At 45.8% G+C, this 22432-nt stretch overlaps 9 protein-coding genes across 9 annotated transcripts; 3 read left to right on the top strand and 6 right to left on the bottom strand.

The window, feature by feature from the left end:
* Positions 1-449: 449 nt before the first annotated feature.
* N7478_009206 (putative ab-hydrolase associated lipase) lies at positions 450-2318 on the bottom strand (the record flags this gene model as incomplete). Its single annotated transcript, XM_056925420.1, has 1 exon — positions 450-2318. One exon carries the CDS (start codon positions 2316-2318, stop codon positions 450-452), a length of 1869 nt encoding a protein of 622 aa, XP_056778146.1.
* A 420-nt stretch (positions 2319-2738) lies between these two features.
* On the bottom strand, positions 2739-4434 carry N7478_009205 (MFS transporter; the record flags this gene model as incomplete). Its single annotated transcript, XM_056925419.1, has 4 exons — positions 2739-3584; positions 3644-4067; positions 4117-4138; positions 4206-4434. The coding sequence occupies 4 exons, from the start codon at positions 4432-4434 to the stop codon at positions 2739-2741; spliced, it is 1521 nt and encodes a 506-aa protein (XP_056778145.1).
* A 1217-nt stretch (positions 4435-5651) lies between these two features.
* N7478_009204 (uncharacterized protein) lies at positions 5652-6995 on the bottom strand (the record flags this gene model as incomplete). Its single annotated transcript, XM_056925418.1, has 1 exon — positions 5652-6995. One exon carries the CDS (start codon positions 6993-6995, stop codon positions 5652-5654), a length of 1344 nt encoding a protein of 447 aa, XP_056778144.1.
* A 617-nt stretch (positions 6996-7612) lies between these two features.
* On the bottom strand, positions 7613-9440 carry N7478_009203 (uncharacterized protein; the record flags this gene model as incomplete). The annotated part of the gene is made up of 5 exons (XM_056925417.1): positions 7613-8193; positions 8252-8561; positions 8614-8862; positions 8922-9179; positions 9252-9440. The coding sequence occupies 5 exons, from the start codon at positions 9438-9440 to the stop codon at positions 7613-7615; spliced, it is 1587 nt and encodes a 528-aa protein (XP_056778143.1).
* Positions 9441-11668: 2228 nt separating this feature from the next.
* On the top strand, positions 11669-12130 carry N7478_009202 (uncharacterized protein; the record flags this gene model as incomplete). Its single annotated transcript, XM_056925416.1, has 2 exons — positions 11669-11742; positions 11809-12130. The coding sequence occupies 2 exons, from the start codon at positions 11669-11671 to the stop codon at positions 12128-12130; spliced, it is 396 nt and encodes a 131-aa protein (XP_056778142.1).
* A 141-nt stretch (positions 12131-12271) lies between these two features.
* N7478_009201 (phosphatidylinositol-specific phospholipase C) lies at positions 12272-13429 on the bottom strand (the record flags this gene model as incomplete). Its single annotated transcript, XM_056925415.1, has 1 exon — positions 12272-13429. One exon carries the CDS (start codon positions 13427-13429, stop codon positions 12272-12274), a length of 1158 nt encoding a protein of 385 aa, XP_056778141.1.
* Positions 13430-13857: 428 nt separating this feature from the next.
* On the top strand, positions 13858-15380 carry N7478_009200 (uncharacterized protein; the record flags this gene model as incomplete). Its single annotated transcript, XM_056925414.1, has 3 exons — positions 13858-14199; positions 14267-15165; positions 15221-15380. The coding sequence occupies 3 exons, from the start codon at positions 13858-13860 to the stop codon at positions 15378-15380; spliced, it is 1401 nt and encodes a 466-aa protein (XP_056778140.1).
* A 568-nt stretch (positions 15381-15948) lies between these two features.
* Positions 15949-17031, top strand: N7478_009199 (putative glycosyl hydrolase; the record flags this gene model as incomplete). Its single annotated transcript, XM_056925413.1, has 1 exon — positions 15949-17031. One exon carries the CDS (start codon positions 15949-15951, stop codon positions 17029-17031), a length of 1083 nt encoding a protein of 360 aa, XP_056778139.1.
* A 2227-nt stretch (positions 17032-19258) lies between these two features.
* On the bottom strand, positions 19259-19891 carry N7478_009198 (uncharacterized protein; the record flags this gene model as incomplete). The annotated part of the gene is made up of 3 exons (XM_056925412.1): positions 19259-19330; positions 19442-19657; positions 19712-19891. 3 exons carry the CDS (start codon positions 19889-19891, stop codon positions 19259-19261), a joined length of 468 nt encoding a protein of 155 aa, XP_056778138.1.
* Positions 19892-22432: the final 2541 nt, after the last annotated feature.

The following is a 22432-nucleotide window of genomic DNA, read 5'->3' as shown; positions in this document are numbered from 1 at the left end:
GATTGATGTAACATAGGGAAATGCACCCTCAAAGTATAATACGACGGGAATAAGCGCACAGGTCGCCCCTAGGATTCGAGTGAGTGTAGATCTTCGGTGAAAAACAAAGCGAGACATCAACTAATATTTGGGATTTCATAATACGACAAGGAAATTCTGTAATACCCTGCCTGGAGCCTGAGGTAGTTGTGCGTGGGGTATGTTGAATGAAGGTTTTACATGAAGCGAGGCCCTAGATAATCATGATTAAACAGAACGGAGTGTGGCGACCATCATTAACACATTGGTGGCACCGGCATATCTTGCTATTCGTGAAAGCAATCTGTACCTGGGGAAGTTTATTATAAAAGGCTTGCATGTACAAATGTATGTGCATTATGCAATATGTACAGAATGATTGATCTAAAACATGGATAATTCAACATTACGTCCATTGTGTTTCCCTTCAATTATCCACGATGAACCCCAGATGGGACTCGGCATTTAACACGGGTCTCCTCCGGTATTGTTTTCCAAATTACCTGGCGTACCTCTTTGCCAACTTGCTCAATGGAATCTATGGCCCAGAGAACATCGAGATGCTCATATTCATCAATGATCTTGGAATGAACAACTCGGACATGTGGCTCAAGACCGTCTTGAAAACGGCGAAGAAGTCTTCGGCCATCAACTAATGCGTCAGAGCCACCAACCCATAAAGCAAAGGGAGGTGTTTGAGGGCCAAACCAAGCACAATCGCTTCGAGAGCCAAGGCATGGATCCCCAGGATTATCACCATGCTCACTCCCAGGTGAAATGCAATCATTCGTACTCAATTGATACTTTGACTCGACGGCAGGGCTCAAGATACATCCATGTTTGGCGAAGCTTTCGCTACCAAGCCACCAGCGCATCGACTCGGCGCTGACATATACGGGAGCGAATTGGAACATCCGGTGGCGGAGATCGCGTTCCCACCGAGCATCGGACCAGCCGAAAAGGAACGAAAATACCCAATATGCAAGGGTACCATACACCCTTGGGGGAGCGAAACGTCGAAAAGTCATCATGAACGGAATGAAAGCGTGAATCCCGAAGACAACACGGAACATTGCTGGTGAAAGAATTTGCATGAACCGAAAATAGGGTTTCCTGACGAGCGGCCCGGCATACACAGCTGGTGCAAGAGCACAGAACACAGAGATTCGTTCGCCAAGATCAGGACGGTGCTCCTTTGAAAGCGCAACAAATGTTTCGGTTGTGCCTTGAGAATGGCAGACCAATCCTAACTTATCGAATCCCGTTTCATACAGAACCCGTGAGGTTAGCGCTGTCAGGTCGAGGACACCTAGGTGTCGGATATCCCATGACCACATACGAGGGTCAGACGAGGAAAGAGTAGTATGTTCTGGGTCCAGCCCACATCGATTATTACCCAGCCAAACATCATATCCCGATTTGCACAGATAAAATGCAAGACTGTCATCGTCATTCGTGCAGTAAGTTCCAGCACTTTGTAATAGTCCATGGATTAACAAAACGGGGTACCGGCGCGCAGATTTGTGGTGTGACGGGTTATCTTCCCTAGCTCCAGTGAATACCGCGGAGCCTCGCTCACGTCTCTGTTCCGGAGAGAGAGTTGTATACTCTTGTGGATTATATACATGCCACAGTGTAATTATAAAACCATCTTCCGTTTGGACTCGAAATGTCTCCACGTCTAGACCGACCCGTCTAGCATAGTAGGCAACGTCGCAAACGATGGGATCCCTACCCCCCTCCAGAGCAGGACATTCATCAGGTCCCTGCTCTTCGTCCACATCTTTTTTCTGTCGTCGGATATGCCATTTGCGATCGGAATCAGCTCGTTGCGATCGACGCGTTTGCTCCTCAGTATGGAAGATCCTCTCTGGACCGGTCTGATGGCCAAATAATCGTGCAATCGCGTTCGATAAAGCCGCCCCACTAATACATGCTATTGCGCCAAAAAATATAAAAGTCAGGAAGGCGAGTGATAGAACGAATGATGCAGTCCGAAATGCAAAGTATTGCAGGTTGCGAGCGAAATTTGGTGGACCGTAGACTGGTAGAGGAGGGAAGAGCGGGTGGTCACTCGAGTCGACTGGGAAGATGAGATCGCTAGCTCCAAGCGATTTGTCGGGAAGGGATAGTGAACCCCCAATTAGACCGGTCGCATATTGGCGTTTTTGTTCCGAAGGTTTGGCAATGTGTTCTGCGGGCGATGTCGAATAAATGTGTTCGATCGGGGATCCGATGGACTTCTCACCAGATTCGGGTCGGTTTGCTGGGAGAGTCTTCAGAGGGATTGTGACCGACATGGTCGCGTGTTCAACTTTTATCAATATAGATATTTGACAGCATCATGAGCCGTCGTATGGCAAGCAAGGATCATCCAGAGAAGAAATTCAACAACAATCCCCAAACTGCGCCCCAGCGAGAAGTGGAACGCGGGGAGTTCCAAACTGGTTCAGGAACAGTCACGTGATGGAATGTGGGAGCATGTGATGATCAGTCATTGTTTGAAGCCTGAGGCATTAAGGCATAAACTTCATTTATAACTAGTAGCCCGTTCCCGAGGCCACGACTCTGGCCAGAACACAATCACGATTTTGACACCAACTTCATGGATATTCTCTATCAAACTAGAAATAATCACAAGTCTGTTTTGCTTTCGTACTTCTTGACCTGACAATGACAGGGGTCCAACATTCAACACACTTTCAAGCTGAATACCAGTCCTATACAGACTCTCTTGACCATTTACTCCTCGCTCTCAGACGCTGACCAAAGATATAGAACAAAAACGGGATAGGGATCAGCCCAATAGAAACAAACCCCAAAACGCTCGAAGCCCAAGGAACCCCCATGCGATGAAACATTTTATTAACAAACAAAGGAAAACACCCCGCAAACACGCTTCGAAGGAATGTGTTCACGGCCACAGCGCTAGCAGAATATTTTTGAAACGTGTCGATGAGGTAATTCAACGCGGCTTGGAAGATAGTAAAGAAGCCCAAGCCTGTAGATACAGCACCACAGATTGATCCAAACCAGAATATGTTCGAGCCACTGGTCCAGCCAAGGATGAACAAGCCTGCAGCGAAGAAAACCGAGCCAACCATCATTGGTGGAAGACGCGCTTCAGGGACAGGCCGGTTATTGTTTGCCCGAAACTTCTGGGCATAGAATCGTTGATTGATAATATTCACAAGGGCGCCGAGGAGAAATCCCAGTAGTAGTGCAAGGAAAGGTAGCGATCCGATGAGCGCATTCCACCCTCGTAGTTCTTGGAACTCAATTGGAAATGAAGCCAGGCTGAGATAGAGAATTCCATAAACGAAAGAGGCATATAGAGCGATCAAGAAACAAATCGGGGTAAGAAGGAGCTGGAATGGGCGAATCAGGTATTTACTAGATACTTCTCTTAGACTGATATCCCATTCCTCATGTCGTGCGTGGAGAGCCCAATTTCCTGATCGGAGACGGAGGCGACGACTCTTATAGACAAGCAGCACAGGCGGATAACTTTCATCTAAGAAGATAAACCCCAAAAGCCAAACTAGACCCATGATCATACCAGTTATCTAGAATAGAATCAGCGAAAATCATTGGTAGGTGCCAGATGTAGAACGATTTGACTTACATATTCAGTCCATCTCCAACTAATATCTTGCACTACAAGTCCACCACCCACCACAGGCGCAATGACTGTCCCAGAAACAAGCGTAAGGGCATACACAGTCACTGCGAGAGCTCGATGCTCTGGACTCCATATATCAGCCAAAACGCCACCAACGTTTGTAATTGGAGCAGATCCGAAGAAGCCAGTAAAAAACCGTGTTATCATAATAGATTGTATGTCTTTGGAGACTGCAGTAGCAAAGCTCAAGATTGTAGCTATAGCATAAGGGCCCAGGACGGCGATTCTCCGCCCATATACCTCGGAGCAAGGGGCCCATAGCAGTGGGCCTAACCCCACACCTAACAGGAAAAGAGATGTGCCTAGTTGTCCCACTTCATTCGGTATTGTGTATTCCTTATCTATATCGGAAATCGCAGGCGAGTATCTATATAAGTTTAGTCGGAGAATCTGAAGTCTTGGATGTGACCACTCACGCAGAACTCGCCCATGCCGAACCTAAAAGAATATTCACATAAGACAGAACGCATGAACAGTTTGAACGTGTATATAGATCTAAGCTTACCCATCATAATCAAGCCATACAGAATTGTTGTCACGGCCTTTTTGGTCAAGGTCCAATTAAGCGGGTTATACGGATCCTCCGGTCCATCAAATTGCACGAGATGCTCGCTATCTGTTTTCAGATGTTCAAGTCTGTGGGTATGTATTTCCACCTGATGTGAATGCTGACACGAGATGCTCGACAGGATCTTTTCCATGATAGATTTACTACCCACCTCGTTCTTGCCCATTGTTGGTTTCTTTTAGGATACTAATGCGGCGCTGTGTCCAAAGAAATGATGTCCAATGATCGTGTCGACAACCGGGATACACTTTTAAATACGAGGATAATGAGATCTAGCTTCCTCTTACATTTTTGCCCACATGCCTACGCTGAGGTCTACATCAATTTTCAACTTGCTTATTGTGTCCGTTTTAGAACTGTAGGCCGAAACTTCCTATTTCAGGAACGTCGGCCGATTAAAGAGCCAGGGTTGGGCCGATTCCGAATAAAGACCGTTTGGCGATTGGTCAATATCGTAGTTAGCATTATGGTCAATTCCGAATTCTGTCTCATGTCGAGAAGGGCAGCTCAGCAGGGGTTAAGTGACAAACAAAGAAGATAGAGTTTAGGACGAAAATTTCCAAGGCAGCTGCATAATTGAAATTGACCTCGGTGATAACCTTACAGGGATTACCGCAATGCGCGCTCGGAGATAGCACCGGCAGAGAGAAACGCGGAATAAGAAGGATTTGATTCTAAATTACGCTTACATCCTGCTGGGGGGAACATTCATTTTGATATTTTAACGTTGATTTTAACCTCTACCCATTCCACATAACTTCAAGTTCATCATCTTGGCACAACTTGGCACAAGTCGGAGGTGCCTTCGCGCTTTCTGCTCCTATAGCCTTATGTACCTTTCCTGTTTAAAGATCTATTATTTTGACAGTTGTCCCATACTACGGACAGTCCGTTTGTCATGCGAGATACTATATCCCAGAATATATACCAAATTATGAAATATTAAGCTGAATGAAGTTTACATAGCATCCAAATTGGCTCAAGAGCCTGAGGCTCCAGGGATCGACCGGCCCACGTTAACTAGAACACATCTCCGATACAAAATGAGACATTTCTGGCCGACAGCGGCCTACGATCCTGGAATCATTCGGTGATACCTGGTAAAATAACAAACGCGGGGCGGAAATCGGATATGCTGCCCAGGGGATTCAACTTGTCAATGAAGGCCAAGGATGCTCACACCTCAGGCAGATAGCCCCCCTGTCCGATCTACAAAACTAGGCGTGGTTTCGTGCTTTATGAATTCCCGATCAAGTGAAAAGTATAGCAAAAAAGGCCGGAAGTCCTGTTCTCCAAACGTTGGGCTCATGCATACTAAGTGTGAAGCACTAAAATTCACCAATGTTATACCAATGAATCTTTAATCTAAACCACCAGTCTCATTCAAACTTTGATCTCAAAGAAATCTAAAAATTCAGAATCTTGACGAAGAAGCCGATGCTCCCTCTCATCCAACTGCACAAAAATATCATACAGCCTACTAGTAATTTCTTCCAAGCTGAAGTTTGGCAAAATCAAACAACAAGCCCCGGTAATGGGCCGATGGGTCCTGAACGCCCGAGGCACCAGGCCAGATCCAATAGCAAAATCCGTTGCCTTCCCAGAAAACCAACTATTGAACAAGACATCCATATCAAAGAAGTTTGCATGGAAACCTAGCCGTTCAGCTGGCGCAAGAGACGCCACAAGCGTAGTTAGATTCTCGATGGAAGCCATACTCACTTCATTAATCGATTTTCGAATTAACGATGCTGCAGCTCCGAGGCCCTTTTGTGCCAGAAGTGTTTCAACATCTATTGGGCCTGCTTGTGATGGGAAAACTGCGTTACCGAAGTAACGTGGTGATGTTCTGTGCTCAGGGTCTCGTGAGCGTAGGTCAATGGGATGGAGGAAACGAGACTGCAATGAAATATTTTCGCGGTTCAATTGAGCTCGGACTCGAGTGATAGTTACCCATAGCAAGGCAGCAATACAATCATAGGACGTGACATAGTCAACTCCATTGAGCATTTCCGTGCATTCTTGCTTGAGTCGTTTGACAGCCGAATTGGTGATTTTGTAGATTCCCGTGGAGAATTGGGGAGGCATTTTAGGAGGAATGAATGCATTTTCATCAACAAAGAACCCCGGACAGCCCTTAAGAAGTTTGCTTTGGGGGATATTTGTATGAGGATCTCCGTTAAAAGGAGATCGGTTGAGGTCCGGTGCATATGTTGGCATACTGAGATCTTGTTGATAGGCCTTGCTGCCCTGACATACGAGTGATAAAAACGAATTCATGGATGACCAGTCCCCGGCTATATGGTTGATTGCAAATGCAAGGATCAAACCGTTCTCAATAAAATTCAGTTGCAGAGCACTGACCGGTCTTTCGCTAACTGGAAAGCTGGGAAGAAGCCGATCGTTGTTGAATTCTTCGGGCGGGAAGCAGGACTCCTGCAGTGCGTGAAAAGATTTATGCTCACTGGGCGCAAACTCTTGAATGGTGCACTGCAGTCGGTCGTTGGGGAGCTTCTTGATAATCGGTTTCCCAGAGTCGTTGAAATAGATTTTCCCTGCCATAAACGGGCATTGGGTGGTCGCATTTGCCAGCCCTTCAGTGATAGAATTGATCACATCATTGCGGTTGATGGCAAGGTCTAGCTCATAGATAACGAAGGCTTTTACCACGATCGGCATTGCAATTTTGTCGACATGAGAGAGCTCATAGTTGTTTTCGTGTGCCATTGTGGGGCTGATGGTGACTGCCTGTGGCTTTGAACAGATCATAAAAAATAGCCCTAGAGATGGCCGGGGATTGCTAAGCTATTTATAATTCGGTTGGCTTTGCCCTTGTGGATTATCTCGAGGTGGAAAAGGGGCCTGAAGGCCAAAGACGAGACAATTCGACGTTACAGAACCCGAATCCCACACTCGAGTCTCTGCGTACGATCGGAGATCGGGATTCCGCCGTCTCGCATCGGGTGGGGCGGAGCCACAACTTTGAGAAGGCAAGCCTCAGGGATAATGAAATACCCAGGGGTCGTTCTCGTTTATGATTTCGAGTGCGATATGGTAGTTTTGAAATTATTGAAGGTTGTTGATCTCAAATGCATGTTGCCCGGAGAGTTGATCGAAGCAATAATCGATTGGCCGTCAATATTGCAGAATATTCCTCCACTAAAAGTTTAGCAATACGAATATTATTTTTACTACACCACGTATACAGAGAAACGGAATTGAGATATAACTTAGTTATTATCAAACATGCATGCACTTTCTATATCGACTATTCTGCAAAGTGAACCGTCAATCTCATTCAACTGGAAATCGCCCCCAAATAAGTCCTCTCCGAGACGCACTCTCTACTCATTATCTCTGGCGTCAATGACAGTCGACTTGAACTGTCGAGCAGGGACCTTGCGGTTGAACAGGATGTCACTCTCGCGGTAGGAACGGTGCTTGAGTTCAGGCAGAAAGAAATAAGCTGTGACCCAGCAGACAACAGCAGTACCTCCCCAAACGTATCCACACTTTCCTGCGAGGTTCCACCCGGTGGTGTTCAGCATTCTGGAAGAGAGGTAAATCATGGGGATTTCAGTGAAGTAGTATGCTGCACGACCGACCGCAGTGCTGAGAGGACGGAGGCGAATGGAGGATGTCTCAGAAATGATGGTGTAGGAGATTGGGCCCTGGCTACCAGCATAGACGAACGAGATGATCACACCAAGACAGGCCTGGGCATAGTTGGTGTGAACGTTCTGGGGGATGGATGCGCAGATACCGAGGAGAAAGAGGAAGACGATGTTGACGGATAGACCACACAGGTAGACAGTTCGTCGACAGAAGTAAGCTGTCAGGAACCAAGAACCAGCATTGGCGACGAACTGAAGGCAGGTGGTGATCAGGTTCAGTTGGAAGGAGAAAGCGGTTGACATGCCAGCCTCTGGATGAGTAGTTAGTGAAAAGTTACAAAGCGGGTCGAAGGAGGGATTTCTACTTACGCTCGAAGAAATAGGTGGCTTGGTTGGCAATCAAATTACCAGCGAAGTTCTGGGAGGTGTATACTAAACAAGTAATGATGGTTCGGCGTCTATCGGATCCCTTGAGCAAGTCCATGAAGGTTGGGGCTTTGCCAAGTTGGGCCTCAATCTCAATTGTTCGCTCAATCATAGCATAAGACTTCTGAGCAGCGTCCTCTGAAACGTTGCTACCAAGGCGCTTAATAGAGCGAAGGGCCTCGGCTTTACGCCCACGACGAATGAGCCACCATGGGGACTCGGGAGCAAAGAAGATGAGAACCAATAGAGGGGTCTAAGTTGGTTAGTTTTCGACTTTCAGTGTGAGTCATGAATATGGTACTGACAGGGAAGATCCACTGAAGGGCAAGAGGCACTCGCCACGCCCACTGGTCGGGTCGATCGTTGTATGCGTATGATGCACCAGCGACAATGATTGAACCAATAGACCAACTCATCTGCAGAGTGGCAGTGGTGGCAGCTCGAAGAGGAATTGGAACAACCTCACTAGCATAGGCAGGGGAGTTTGCAATGAAGAAACCCCAGGGAATACCTTCAAACGCTTGTCCTATCACGAGAACGGTAAGAGAGTCACCCTAGAGATTGCAATTAGTCAATAAGATCATTTTGTATCTCTCGGGTACAGTTTGCTTACGAAGAAGGAAATGAAAATAGTAGCATTCATAATCAAGAGACCCAAGATTGTTGTCCAACGATAACCGATTCGGCTGGTGATGGGACCGGCCAGAAACACACCGATAAAAGCACCACATTGACCAGATTGGAAAAGCGCGCTCTGCCACCGAGTTGGGATAGTGTAGGCATCGGGTCCAGTTTGGACACCAAAGTGATTTTGGAATGCGGTCAGGGCAACGAAGTTGGTGTTCAGGAACATATCGAACGATTCCATGACCTATTTAGAAATTGTCGGGTTAGCCATGGGTACTTAGTAGTCCAGGCCAGAATGTGTATTGCAGCCACTCACAATTGTAAAACACATGATAAATGCCCAGAAACAGGCCATGGGATGGGCTTTAGCGGCCTCCCAAGTTCCCATCTCATGCTCATGAGCCTCTGCGTCGAGCGCATCATTCATGAGATCCGGATTAGCCAAGACCTCATCATGACTGATATCGACTGGGTGGAGGTCCTCCTTTTTCTCGACGTCCGACATATTGGGCTTCTTTTATTGATTTTCTCTTCCTGGCAGATTTAAATGCCCTTGACTCTCTGAAGCAGCGGAGAAGAAAAGGAAATAAAGGAAATAAAAAAACGACCAGTCCAATATGGAAGAGTCGAAGAGAAGAATAAAGAGGAGGGAAAAGAAAATAGGCGAGGAGAGGCTGGGGGGAAAAGAAAAAAAGCAGCTGTAATCAGCGCGAGGCGTCTTTATTACTTAGGTGGGGGGCCTACGGCTCTATCGCAACCACCCGAGCTGCATAGGGGGGAAGAGAAGAAAATTTGGAGGCTAGTGCTTCTTTCAGCCATTTTGCTTCTTTTCAGCCATTTGGCTGGAATCAAATGCAACACAGTTAGGATCCAAGCCAACCGAAAGTTATCGAGCCCCCGGATCCAATCACTGCCCCGTATTTCATCCCCAAATCATCCCCAGACCACGCGGCCCCAGTTTTCCACCGGGAAGAAACCTGGGGTGGCTTGCCCCACACTTGAATAATCCCACCAGTAGCAACCCCGGGTTTCACCTAAACTCGGTTCTATTCGTTCGCGAATCTCGATCAGTATTAGCGTCACATGGTGTTTGGGCCACCCTTCCTGATTCACGGCCGCTTGGTCAGTTCGGGCAATTATCCGCGGGGATTAGCTGTTCAGGTTTAGAGCTAACATCCCGCGACCCGAGATACAGGGCTTGGAAGACCGCGTAAGAGTTCCATCCCGAAATTGCTCCGAAAGCCTCCTCTCTCTCAATCCTCGTGGCTTGGATTGCCTTAATCTAGGAGGCTCGGTTAGAAGTCTGGAGTGTTGAGTGTTTTGTCTGGAAGTCTCACCGGGCGCCTTGTACTGGTCCGGAGAGATTTATTATTGTCCAAGACTTGATTAGTTCCATGCATGAGATCCTCCAGATGTCCGGATTATCCCAATCCTTTCAAGTTTTCGCCGAAATCGAAAAAATAATTGTAGAAAGCTTGTCTGGCGCCCGGGGGCTTTTGTGGAAAGCATATCCCAGGTGCCGCATGCGGCCATAGCTAATATAGATATCACCTGTTCGAAATCGCATGATTACGCTGTTTTTGAGTGCCGTTGGAGACTTCTCTACTCATGAGTGGCGGGAGTTATCAACGTAAGCAGATATAGGCGAGGTCCATGGCGCAGAGACAATTTAAACACCGGAAACACTCATTTTGCAAGGTTGTTAGAAGGACTCCGTGCACAGGCGCCAGATGATGCTACCTTGATTCGTGTCGTTGACTCCTTTCCAAATCCAAGCGGCCAATCCAGCATGGATAATCCAGAAGGAGACATCCGAGGAGGGTTCCGGATGTGTACAGATAGAAATACGGAGAGGAAAGTGACCAGGGACCCATTTAGCACATTCCACAGGTCACAATCCAGTCAAAAGGTTCGTGGTTTAGAGGTTGGTTCCAACTGCCACCATCTGATGATCATTTACAACTGTAAAGCAGTCAATATCATGCTCTGGAATCATTATCAATATCATAATCATTTTTTCTTATTTCTTTTTTTCATTTGTTTTTCACGTGGCCAGCACAGGTACATTAGTGGGGCTGCCTTCTGTGCTGGATCACGATGGTGTGTCCCTGCCCCCTTTCCGTCCGTCAGGGTAGTATTTCTCCCCGCACATGACTAGATGGATGCAAACAATGAGCCTACCAAAGAATCTTTGGGGATCGCGATTATGTTCAAATAATCGTAATAAATCTCACATCCAGCAGAACGGATATTTGATCACTGACGCACTACCGGAGCTGCCCAGAAAAAGAAGGGAAGATCCCTGTGGACCCTCGGCCCCACGTCTTGCTTCATATTTTACATACTAAGCGTCCGGTTTCTTGATCTAGCATTTCTGATCAACTTCATATAGCTGGATGGGAGCTTACCCCCACTATAACTTATTATGATCGCTGCAAAAAAAGAGGCTGAACAATCAACTCCGACCGAAATGACCGAAATGACCGAACTCGGGCGGATATAGTCATGCTAATAGCCTAATGCGGTAACTCCGAGGCTCATCGGAAATCTGGATCGATCAGCATTTTAGGCATCATATATCTTTACATTGCGATACAAAAATGTATATAAGTACTCCTGGGAGGAGAATTGATGGAGAATAAATTCAATCAAAATCAAACCCAAGTTCAAATTCAAAGAAATCCATCTACCACACATATCTCTATTTCAATCCCAATATTGGAACCCGACACAATGACCGAAATCAAGCCTGCCGTCTCAGTTGCCTCTTCTGAATGGAATGAGGTTGAGAAACCCGGAAATGAAATGTAATTTTTTGAATCTTGCTATGATTTCTGCTAGAACGAATCTGTTTTACTAACAATCACCTTCAGTACAAGCCCTAAGATGCCCTGCTCGACTCACGGGCCAAGCCAGTGCCCACGGGTTGACACAGAGGTCCAAAAACAGCAAACAACGGCACTCATAAATGCTTTGATACAAGGGTTGAGCGATCTCAAAGACACCGGAGGTTGCACCCGATGCACGGTGGAGAACGTCTCAGCTCTACTCACGGGCCACATTCGAGATATCAGGACCGCCAAGCAGAATGGGGAATGGACCAAGACCGAAAGAAAGGCACTCAAGGCGGAAACTAAAGCGTTGTTCAAGCCGATGAAAAAGGACCTCAAAAGACTATGGAAAGAACGGAGTTGATTCATCTTGCGGGTCACCTCTGCTCCAAGATTATCTTATCCCTGTACTACTATCTAGATAATCGCCGTTCCGATTTGACGGTTGGCCCAAGTGCAATGTCAAATACTTAGTCTAATACAACTCCAATCACATCTAATAGTACTATATACTCAGAAATACATCAATAAGATCCTCTGGTTTGTCAAAGAAATCAAACATGACAATTCCAACCCGCTTGCCCCTTTGCTGCCGGAAGAATGGAACAAGGTGGTCATTCACTCCCCCTTGAGGTGTGATCGCAGTTCCATTTCCAAGTGCCATGGTCTTCGGCCAATCAGGTGGAGTGTTTTCTGTATTCTCACTTGACGCCCAGGTCCAAAAAAGACTATCTGCATGCTTTGTCGTTGCCTCGACAATGTTTCTCGTGGTCGCGTTATATTTCCATCTGATGTTCTCAGCAGCCGTGGATCCGGTAGGTGTCAGTGGTTGATAGTAATCTTCAATATAAGCAGTCAGGTTATCGTTTGTGTCGTACTTCAAGGTAATATCGGGGCTATTGTCTGTCCAAAGACTGGGTGAAAAATGAAGTCCAGGTAACCTTTCCTCGTACGATGCTGGTAGCTGGTCAAGATCAAAGCGGCGGAGGAGAATAATCTTTCCACGGGATTCTCCAAGGGTTCCGAGCGTGTTTTTTCTTTGGAGGAAGTAGTATTGCGCAACCGGGGAGGTGAGGGTATTGAAGATTTGCGTCTGGACTGCGGCATTGTTGCTTGCGTATTTGGCAGTCGAGCCCTCGTATTGGAAGGAAAGGAGAAGCGTTTCAGAGGGATGGTCATCGAGCCACTTGTAAAAGCCAAAGAGAACATCATCCACTGTAGCGGTCTCAGACAGCAAGGCCTGGGAATGATAAAACACAAGGGTGCTATTTGTTGGGTCAAATGCATATCGCAAATCAAATGCCCGGATTCCCATGCTTAACATGTCTATAAACGGCTTCTCCTGGCAGCGAAATGTCTCTGGCACGGGCACAGTCATTTCGTTCAAATCGGTAATCCCTCGCAGTGACTCCTGAGTAGCCTGGGTGTAGTTCCAAGTAGAGCTGTCATGTGTCCCAGGAATATTCATATGAACGATTTGAGTATCATCTGCATATTTCTTCATCCACTCGGACTTATCAGAAACATTCTTAGCATATTCGCCAAATATTGACGACGCGTCTTGAAGAACTCGCTGAAGTGCATAATCGGACAATGAAGAACACCAGCCACGGAGGGGCAATGCACCCAGTGTGATTACCGACCCAAAATGAAGGACTCTCATAATCAAGATTCAATTGAATGACTGAATAGATGAGTTTGACAGCAAATACCAATTTGTGGTCAACACTAGACGGTGGCTGACACTGGAATGCACGTATTATACCCCTTAATCGGCAACTCGGCTAGGATCCGAGCCAATATTTCCCCTCGCTTCAGAAGTATCGGCTAACACCAGAAAACAACGTATCACGAACGTTTCTGAAGAGTCGCTTGATTCCACTTTAGCGATTGAATCCCACGTGGAGTGAAGTCAATGCGCCGACTGGTTGCTGAAAGTGGAGCTCCATTTAATTGACCCCGTGATACGACCAACATCATCTCATTGATTCGGCAAATACGAAGTACTTATAGTCCGTGTAGCTAGCAAGAAATGTGATTGCAATTTCTCTCCCAGGCACCGAGGCAATTAATCTGTGTTATTTGTTCAAAATGCGCACTATACACACCGGCCTTGTGCTCGGAGCAGCTGGCTTTGCCCATAGTCTGACGCCCCTGGGTACATTTTACCCGCCGATGCTCAATGAAACTTCATACATCTCCAACAATTCGCTCGGTACATACGGTGGTATTTATAAAGCAACTACGTATGGTCCATCCGAGGGAAATCCTTACGGAACTTATGATTATTGTTCTATGCCACATCCACGATCTCAGGAATACGAACTCCCAGCCCCAATTGCGAATGGGTCGACCAAGGGCAAGCTTGTTCATCTAGAGTATTTACAGCGTCACCAGCGACGCACTCCCTACAATATTTTGCCCGGTGGAGAGGTATCCAATTCAGCCTCTCTTTTCAACAGTTGTCAACTATGTTCCGAGTCAGCTAATGCAAAGTTAGAACCAACAATACTCTTGTGATAATGTGCGACCGTATCTTTACGCTGGTCCCAGCAGCCAAAGCGGCATCCAGCCTATTCCAATGTATGCCCAAACCTACCAGGACCCCTCAAACCCTTTCAGTGCCGATGTGAATGGCACCTGCCAATACCCACAGATCACTGTCGGTGGGGTCCAAGACGGGTACCAGCATGGACAAGATCTCTGGAATGTCTACGGCAAAAAGCTCGACTTCATTCCCAAGGAACCAAATGACCGTGTTTGGTTCCGCTCCAGTGACTCTGCCCTGACACAGGCCACTGCCGGGGCTGTCCTTCGCGGGATCTGGCCTGCATACGGTGGTGCTCTAGCCTTGCACCAGATGGTATCTTCCGTCGATACCGTGAACGAAGGGTATTCCTGTGATGCCGTCAGCTCAACTCTTTCCAGTTTAGAGTCTACTTCCGAATGGAAAGATCATCTTTCAGTCACAGCTGAGCTACGGTCCAAGCTTGGCTCCATGCTTGGTGCTACATCGAGCTCTTGGCAGGATACATTTGACCACTTCTCGGATAATTTCCAAGCGCGGCTTTGCAATGGTTACGAGCTACCATGTAGCATGACAAACGCATCGTCATGTGTGACTCATGAGATGGCCAATGAAGTCTTTCGAGCTGGAGACTGGGAGTGGAACTATTACTGGAGAACCAACCCTTACGTTGTCAAGTATATCCAGGTTGTTGAAGGTCTATTCATCGGTGAAATTCTAGCTCGTCTTCAGGCGGTGCTAAATGGAAATTCGAAGATTGATTATAGCCATATCTTCATTCATGACGGAGATATTGGCCCTATTCTCGGATCTTTGGGCATCAATGGACTTCGCTGGCCAGCAATGGGCTCTAACATTGCCTTTGAAATTTGGTAAGTTGAAGATTTCAATTCTGGACGTAGCTATGTTAATGCTAATTCACCTTAGGGAAACGGTTAACGAGAAAGATCGATTTTATGCTCGAGTGCTTTACAGCGGCCAGTCTGTGGAGACCATTCATGGCAAGCTTGACTGGATCAAACTCAATCAGCTTATTGATATCATGAGCCCCTATGTTCCAGAAGACATAACAACGCTTTGCGGTTAATCTTAGGCAGGGTAATATTGGACACTTTGAACATTATCAGATTTGGTTGAATAGTTTTTGTCCCCGATAAAAAAGCAACATGCCTTGAATAATAACTTGAATTTTTTTTTCGTTGCAATGATAAATCTGTGTTCTGAAAAGCTGATGGTAAAAGGAGCTTGTAGCTGGATCGGTAGTACACGGCTGCCCGGAGGCCAAAGCGTTTCTCTCCTACGCCATAATACCCTGGATTTTCTAATTTGATCCTTGATTGGATTCTATACGACCCTGACAAAAATTTCCGCAGACCTTGTATAGTCTAATCTCGTTGCCACTGACATGCGGCGATTGAAGTAGACCTCGTATTCTCTAACAGTGGTCCCATACTAGGGCGATTTGGGGACGATCGCAGGACGATCAATGTAACATCTTTGCCAGCTCACCTGCATGAGGGCCCGGATAAAATAAGCATTGTCCCTGATCGGCCCGCGATACGAGATACCGAAAAGGTTTCCATGTCGCGAGCCCAAAGCTAAAAGAATGCGTGAATCCCCAGAAACCACACCCTGGTCCAAACAACATCGCAGAAATGAGGTTTAGTCAATACTCTTGGACTTTTGTGTCTTGTCTCCTTGCTCTTATCCATCCTGGAAATGGAGCCGCAATTAAGGACATTTCAGCCGAGGTTGGTCATCATATAATATACTCTTACCCAGGGATACAGCCGCCAGCTCAGCTTACTACACTCATTGAGCAAGGCAAAGTCGGCGGAATTATAATATTTGGCGAAAATGTCGCGGATAATCTAAGCGCCATCATCGACGCATTTCAGGATACTTATAAGCAAAGCGTTCTTTACCCAGGGTCCCCTCTCTTGATTTTGACAGATCAAGAAGGTGGTGAGGTTCGACGCCTCTCCGGTGGTCCCATCTCAAGTGCCAAACAAATCGGACAATCCACAGACCCTTCCAATGCCGCCAAGAAGAGCGGTAGTGATGCAGCAGCTGCACTCGGTGCCGACCATTTAAACGGCAACCTCGCCCCCGTTCTTGACATATACCGACAAGCAGGAAATTTCATCGATGAATCCGGTCGCTCATATGGAAACACATCGTCAATAGTATCTACATGTGCCTCGGCCTTTATAGAAACACAGCAAGGAGCAGGCTTTATCGCGACTGCGAAACATTTTCCTGGTCTAGGAGCCGCTGCAGCAGGCCAGAACACCGATGAAGAGCCCGTGACGATCAATCTCAGCGTTGATGAACTTCGGTATGTGGACGAAGCACCTTATTCCAAGGCTATTTCTGCCGGAATCGATATGGTTATGACTTCATGGGCTCTGTATCCTGCATTGGATTCGAAGTACCCGTCCGGATTGAGCAGGACCTGGGTTCAAGATGAGTTGAGAGAGAGACTCGGGTTTAAGGGTGTAACGATCACCGATGCGATTGAGGCCGGTGCACTGCAGGCGTTTGGAGATGATCCTTCACGAGCAATTTTAGCTGGCCAGGCAGGAATGGACATCATTCTTGCATCGGGTCGAAATGTCACGCAGGGAGAAGCTATTTACGATTCGCTTCTGGCTGCTTTGAATGATGGGTCATTGTCTAGTGGGGAATTTTCGCAGGGGACCGATCGTATTCTTTCACTCCGAAGAAAGTTATCTTAGAAAGGGATATATATGCATGCTAAGATATGCCAGTGTATACTAGTATAACCTTCAACAAGTCGACCCGGGGGTTAACTGCCCTGCTAGTCAATTTTCAATACATTGAATCCTTTGTGTGGATCAAATCATCTGAAACACTCTTTCTTTCTTTCTATTCTGTGTTTTTGGGGGGGGGGGGAAATCGCCCTTGTCTCCAATATGAAAAGACAAACTTCGCCAATGTCGCTAAACAGCATGATAGGGGCAGAACAGAGTACGGAGTTTGGTTCACTTCTCCCCGATCTCCAAATCCCCACAACTCATTGGTAAAATCTTGGTCGGGAGTAGACGCGAATATGTATCCCTGATCCACCTAGGCTATTTTAGCAGCCTAGAACAGAATCATGGGCATCCTATGGGCAGCATTGCCGAGTGTGGAGTCGGCATTTGCCATGTTTTGCACGGTCGCACTGTCCGTTTCACACTATTAATGACCGGCGCGTTCTAGCGTGCTGTTGAACACCCTGTCGCTTGATGCAATTATTAAAGAGATTAGGATTGGTTGGAATTGAGTGCCAAGAGAGAGACGAAGGGAAGAAAAAATAAAGAAGAAAAAACCAGGGAAGCTTTAGACTGTATAGTGGGGACGAGCGGGCCAGCCTTGTGAGGTTTTTGGGACTAGGATTTCTCGTACAAAATCAAAGGCTCTTGGCATGCAAAGATAAATAAGAGACTTCGCTTAGAAGGGGGGAGGGGCATGGTTGAGAGTATTGCTTTCTGCTTTGTTTGATTTCATGTGAGAAAGCAGCAGCATGAAAGAGTGTGTATAGTACAGGGAGGATCGAAATCAGTTTCACCACTTGCACACAGAGATTCCTTCTTGAACCCTCCTTCGAAACACGCTAATATGAATCCCTCTTAGCCTTGTTTCAAAGGCTCGAATTGTATTGAAAGATCGTATCAGGTGGGGCTCGGTTTAATACATTACATGAAACGCCTTTACACTTGATCGCCCTACGTCATTCCCGCTTTTCATTTTTGCGTCATCTCTGAACATATTAATTTAGTAGGATGGCTTGTTGAGCGATATAGTGAATGTTCCTCTTTTTTTATAAGTGCTAAGGCAATTAGCGATAGAATAATACTTTGTGGAAGTTAAACTCAAGGCATTTATTAGCTCTTCAACAGGGGATGTATGATCCGAGAGGGAATCCTTTATCTACACATGGCCCAGATATAGTATCTCCACGTGACTTCTTCCAGAATTGCTTTCCCCAATCCAGGATCCCTGACTGTCCTAGTCCCAAGTTGATTGGTTCTGGTGATTCCATTTTTGACACCTCCTCCTAGTGGGTCCGTAACACGAGGCCGACTAGCATTATTCTTAACCTAGGGATTAAGCACTTACAATAAATCTGATTAACTAGAGTGCTACAATAGACAAAATCCGGATTTTGTGGAAATAGAACAGTTAATAAAAGACTAGGCGGAGTTTCTGGTGGCTCTAGTTAGGAAGAGGCGATTAGTCTAAAGGCTGATGTTCTTGAGTTCTATACTTTACCAGGAGTATGAAATTCTATTAGGCTGTGGTTATAACTAATCTGAGTCCTACAGTTGTTGTTCCCAAATGATATTGATGCCATAATCGACAAGTATATATCTTACACTCTTGCACATCTCATGTGAAGCGGTGTTGTTTGACTTGGCTTGAGGAGGTACACAGGTAAACAACACGTCATCATTAGGTGATTACGGCGCTAAGAGGGGAATCAGACTGCTGTAATCCGTGTGGGGCTAGATTAATGATTTTTCGTGAACGGATCGACCCGAGCCAGACGGTCAGATCAGCTCAGCTAAGCTTCTCCAGATGCTGTAAAGAGATGCATTGGAATTACATCTGAATAGCATCTCACTGCCCACCAGTTCAAATTACACGTCACATAGCCATTTTGTTGTGACTGTGGACGAGCTTGTATAGGACACCTCAAATTTTTGCGGCCACCATTTTTCTGAGGACCTGGGTTTCACGATAAGCCACCTCCCTCCTATAAACTACGCAATTCAACAGGCCACGTGCGGTTCCTAATACCCGCTATACCCTAGACCCTCCGCCTAAAACTAGTGACGCGAGCGAAAGCGGGACAGTTGCACACTTGAGATTGCAATAAGCAACGGCGAATAAGGAGAGCGAAAACTTCAGCAAATATTGGCAAATATTGGCAAAAGAACGGACCAATCAGCGTCAAAATCAGTGAAGAGTTTGGCAGTGAGAGCGCAGCAGAACTTTTGTGGCTCCTTGGACTCGCTTCGTAATTCTTGACTATTGAGAATTGCTTACTGAAGACTTTCTCTGCCACAATATCCAAAAAAAGATTGTCAGAGCCGTAAGCAGTATACTAGCAAGAAAACATATCCAGATCAGATTTGATACCAAAAGTTCTTGGTGACCGTTATCATTTGTTTGAAATGCGAAAAAGTTGGACCCAAAGAAGCTACAGACCAAGGAAGCTGGAAGATAAAGCATTGTTAGGATTGCAATAGTCTTCATTGATTCGCTGTCCTTCTTTGTGTCTCTCGCAATGTCGGTATTTTTCCGAGCAATTTCAAGCGAAGTAAGACCATCGCGTGCGGCAGTGAGATTATAGAGCTATATTTACTTCTTAGCAGGGAGAATGTTTAAGTTTATGTTTGCTTTACTTACCAACTCAACAAGATTTTGAGACCTTTGCCTGCGATTGCTCAACTTCCGGCAATTTTCTTCGCAAGAATTTCTCAGGTATAGAAACGCATCCCTCATGCGAGTCTCTGTGTTTGACTCGAAGGTGCGCTCCTTGTCGAGAAGAACTGGGTCTTCGGAAAGGCGGCCTAGATCCACGATCATTTTATTTATCAATGAGATATCACGATCATAGGAATGTTGTAACGTTATCAGGGTACGCAAAATCTCATGTAGACCCTGAATGTGCTTTTCAAACCCCTCAATGGTTGCCATGCCAATAAGAGACCCGTCAAGAAGTTGCGCCTCGATAGCAAACAGCCTTTGCGAGCACGTTTTGAACGGAAGGTCTCTCCCACCGACCACACAATAAAAAATAACGAGATGAATCCAGAGTGGATGTAGCAACAAGTTTTGTTCTTTCGATAGATTTTCGATAAACCTAATGGCCTCAACAGTTGCGCAGTCTCTTTCTGGCACTGAGCCTGATGGCAAGCGTCGTTCTGAGACCAAGCAAATCGATCGCTTTCTTTCCAGCTCATATCTGTAGTACACAAGGTTCGGCCTGCGTTGAAACGATTGCAGCTGCACTTTAGAACCGATGTCTTGCTTTCGGTGTTGGAGGGTTGTCTGATTAGAACTTCCAGCACTATATCGGATATCTTGGACTGATCAGTGATCAAATCTGAAGGATGTCTTTGAAGCACTTACCTAATATACGCCCATATTCCGAACCATGCAATGCCGAATGATACGAGTGGAGACGAGGTGCTCTGAGATCAAGGCCTAAGCTTGAGATAAAATCTCCATCGCCCATAAACTTCCTGGCTTCGTTCAACGTGTCGGAGGAAAAAACACTTTGTATTGGTCAAACATCATTCATTCCATAAAGATGTAGAGAATCTTACAAAACTAGAGATTGCAGTGCGTCCGTCTCGGTATGCAGCTCTTTGTCAATCGCTTTTTTGAATAAGGTGAAGTCTACGACTATTATTAGAGTAAGTTAGCATATATCTCAAATTATCTTGGAGGTTAATATACAATCTTGCTCCCTTAGTAATTTCACTTCGGTCTTTTCTTTGCCACCGGTCATTGAACGACACAATGTCAGGAACTCAATATTCTGGGCGTCAACTACTCAAAGCATGAGCTAGGCATCATGTGTAGCATCGTATGAAAGGATTGGCTGACTTTTCTTGGAGACTTCGGAGGACATTTTTACCAGAACCATATATCAGAAGCTTCTTAGAGAACTTAATTGGGGTAACGACATATCCGAGAATGACTTAGGGCTCTTAGGGTCCAGTTAAATAGTGGAAATAGTCTTCCAAGAAACGTGATATTACCTCAATCATGATTGGTAGGAGAATCAGCACCTGGGATGAGGCGCTGAGTGAAGCGCGCGCGAAATAAACACATCTGATTGGCTATTGGCATAATCAGAGAATCCATGTTCCGTTATTGAATTCCAAGATAGCGGGGTTCATACCAATCAAATATCGGACAGTTTAAGAAGTTTGGACTGGCTGTTGTGGCAAAAGTGAAACTTAGAAAGGGGAAGATTAGATGCTTCCTTGAATATCGGAATACGAAAAGGACCCGTGGCCCTGAAAAGAGCGAAAGCGTGACCGTTACATGTGAGACTTACGAAAAGTTACAGTAAGGAGCGCGAAAACTGGAGCGAATAAAAGCAATTCTTGGCAAGGGACTGGACCAATCAGCGTCAAGATTTGCGAAGAGTTTGGCAGTGGGAGCGCAGCAAAATCTTACGGGCAGCTCGCGCAGTAAACCCCTCCACTCGTTCCTCGTTTCAGGGCAATCTTTTCGCTTGTTTAATGGAAAGAGAGGTAAGCAGATGGATTCGCTCCCTGCTAAGTTAGTCCTCCGCGGTCTCACCACTATGGCATCCGCTAATTTTCAAATTTCCATTCACAACACGGCACCAATCTTCCTCCATCAAAGCTTGAAATAATTAAAGATATGGTCTCGAGTAATCACGGATGGTCTCACATTTGAAATGGTCAGGACCGAACGCAGTAAACGTACCTTACGAGGGACTTAGCTTAACCAGATAGCTTTTTACCCTTTGTTTGCTTTGTTTACAAGATTAATATTCTAGAACCTGCTGAAGCCATACAAGTACAATATATGATCTATTTTTATAGTTGTATTTACAGTGTCGTAACAAAAGTTCTCATAAAACTTATTTTCACCAAGCCTTAGTAATCAGGCAGTCAAGGCTTACCGCCTTCAAAGTAAATAACGCATAGAAACAATATGTCGAACTCCACAGGAGAAGATTACCACCTTTCCTATTACAGATTGATGATTCAGCGCGGGCTTAGATCCTATATTACTGTTTTTGTATATAAAGTGTACGTAAGCGTACGTATAGGCTATACAACTAGCCTATACGAATTAGGCAAGATCGCTCAACTCGATCGAGTACCTAGATAGAATAACCCTCTCTGAATAGTATCTAGTTATACTAGTTTATACGTGTTTACCCCTATCCGACAATTATAAGCCCAATATCGTTATATAGAATTAGATATTTAGAATAGTTTCTAACTATATACCTCTATACAATTTAGATAAGCCATAATTAAGCAAACGGGTTAGATTACCCCTAAATTCGCAAAACAATCGCTGCGAACGAAATTTATTAGCTACCTATATACCCTAATCGAATCAAATCAAACTAAG

The sequence above is a fragment of the Penicillium angulare genome, assembly GCF_028827245.1.
Source record: "Penicillium angulare strain IBT 27051 chromosome Unknown utg000005l_segment0_segment0, whole genome shotgun sequence".
Lineage (NCBI taxonomy): Eukaryota > Fungi > Ascomycota > Eurotiomycetes > Eurotiales > Aspergillaceae > Penicillium > Penicillium angulare.
The sequence above is the reverse complement of the archived record's forward strand: the minus strand, read 5'-3'. Positions and strand labels throughout refer to the sequence as shown.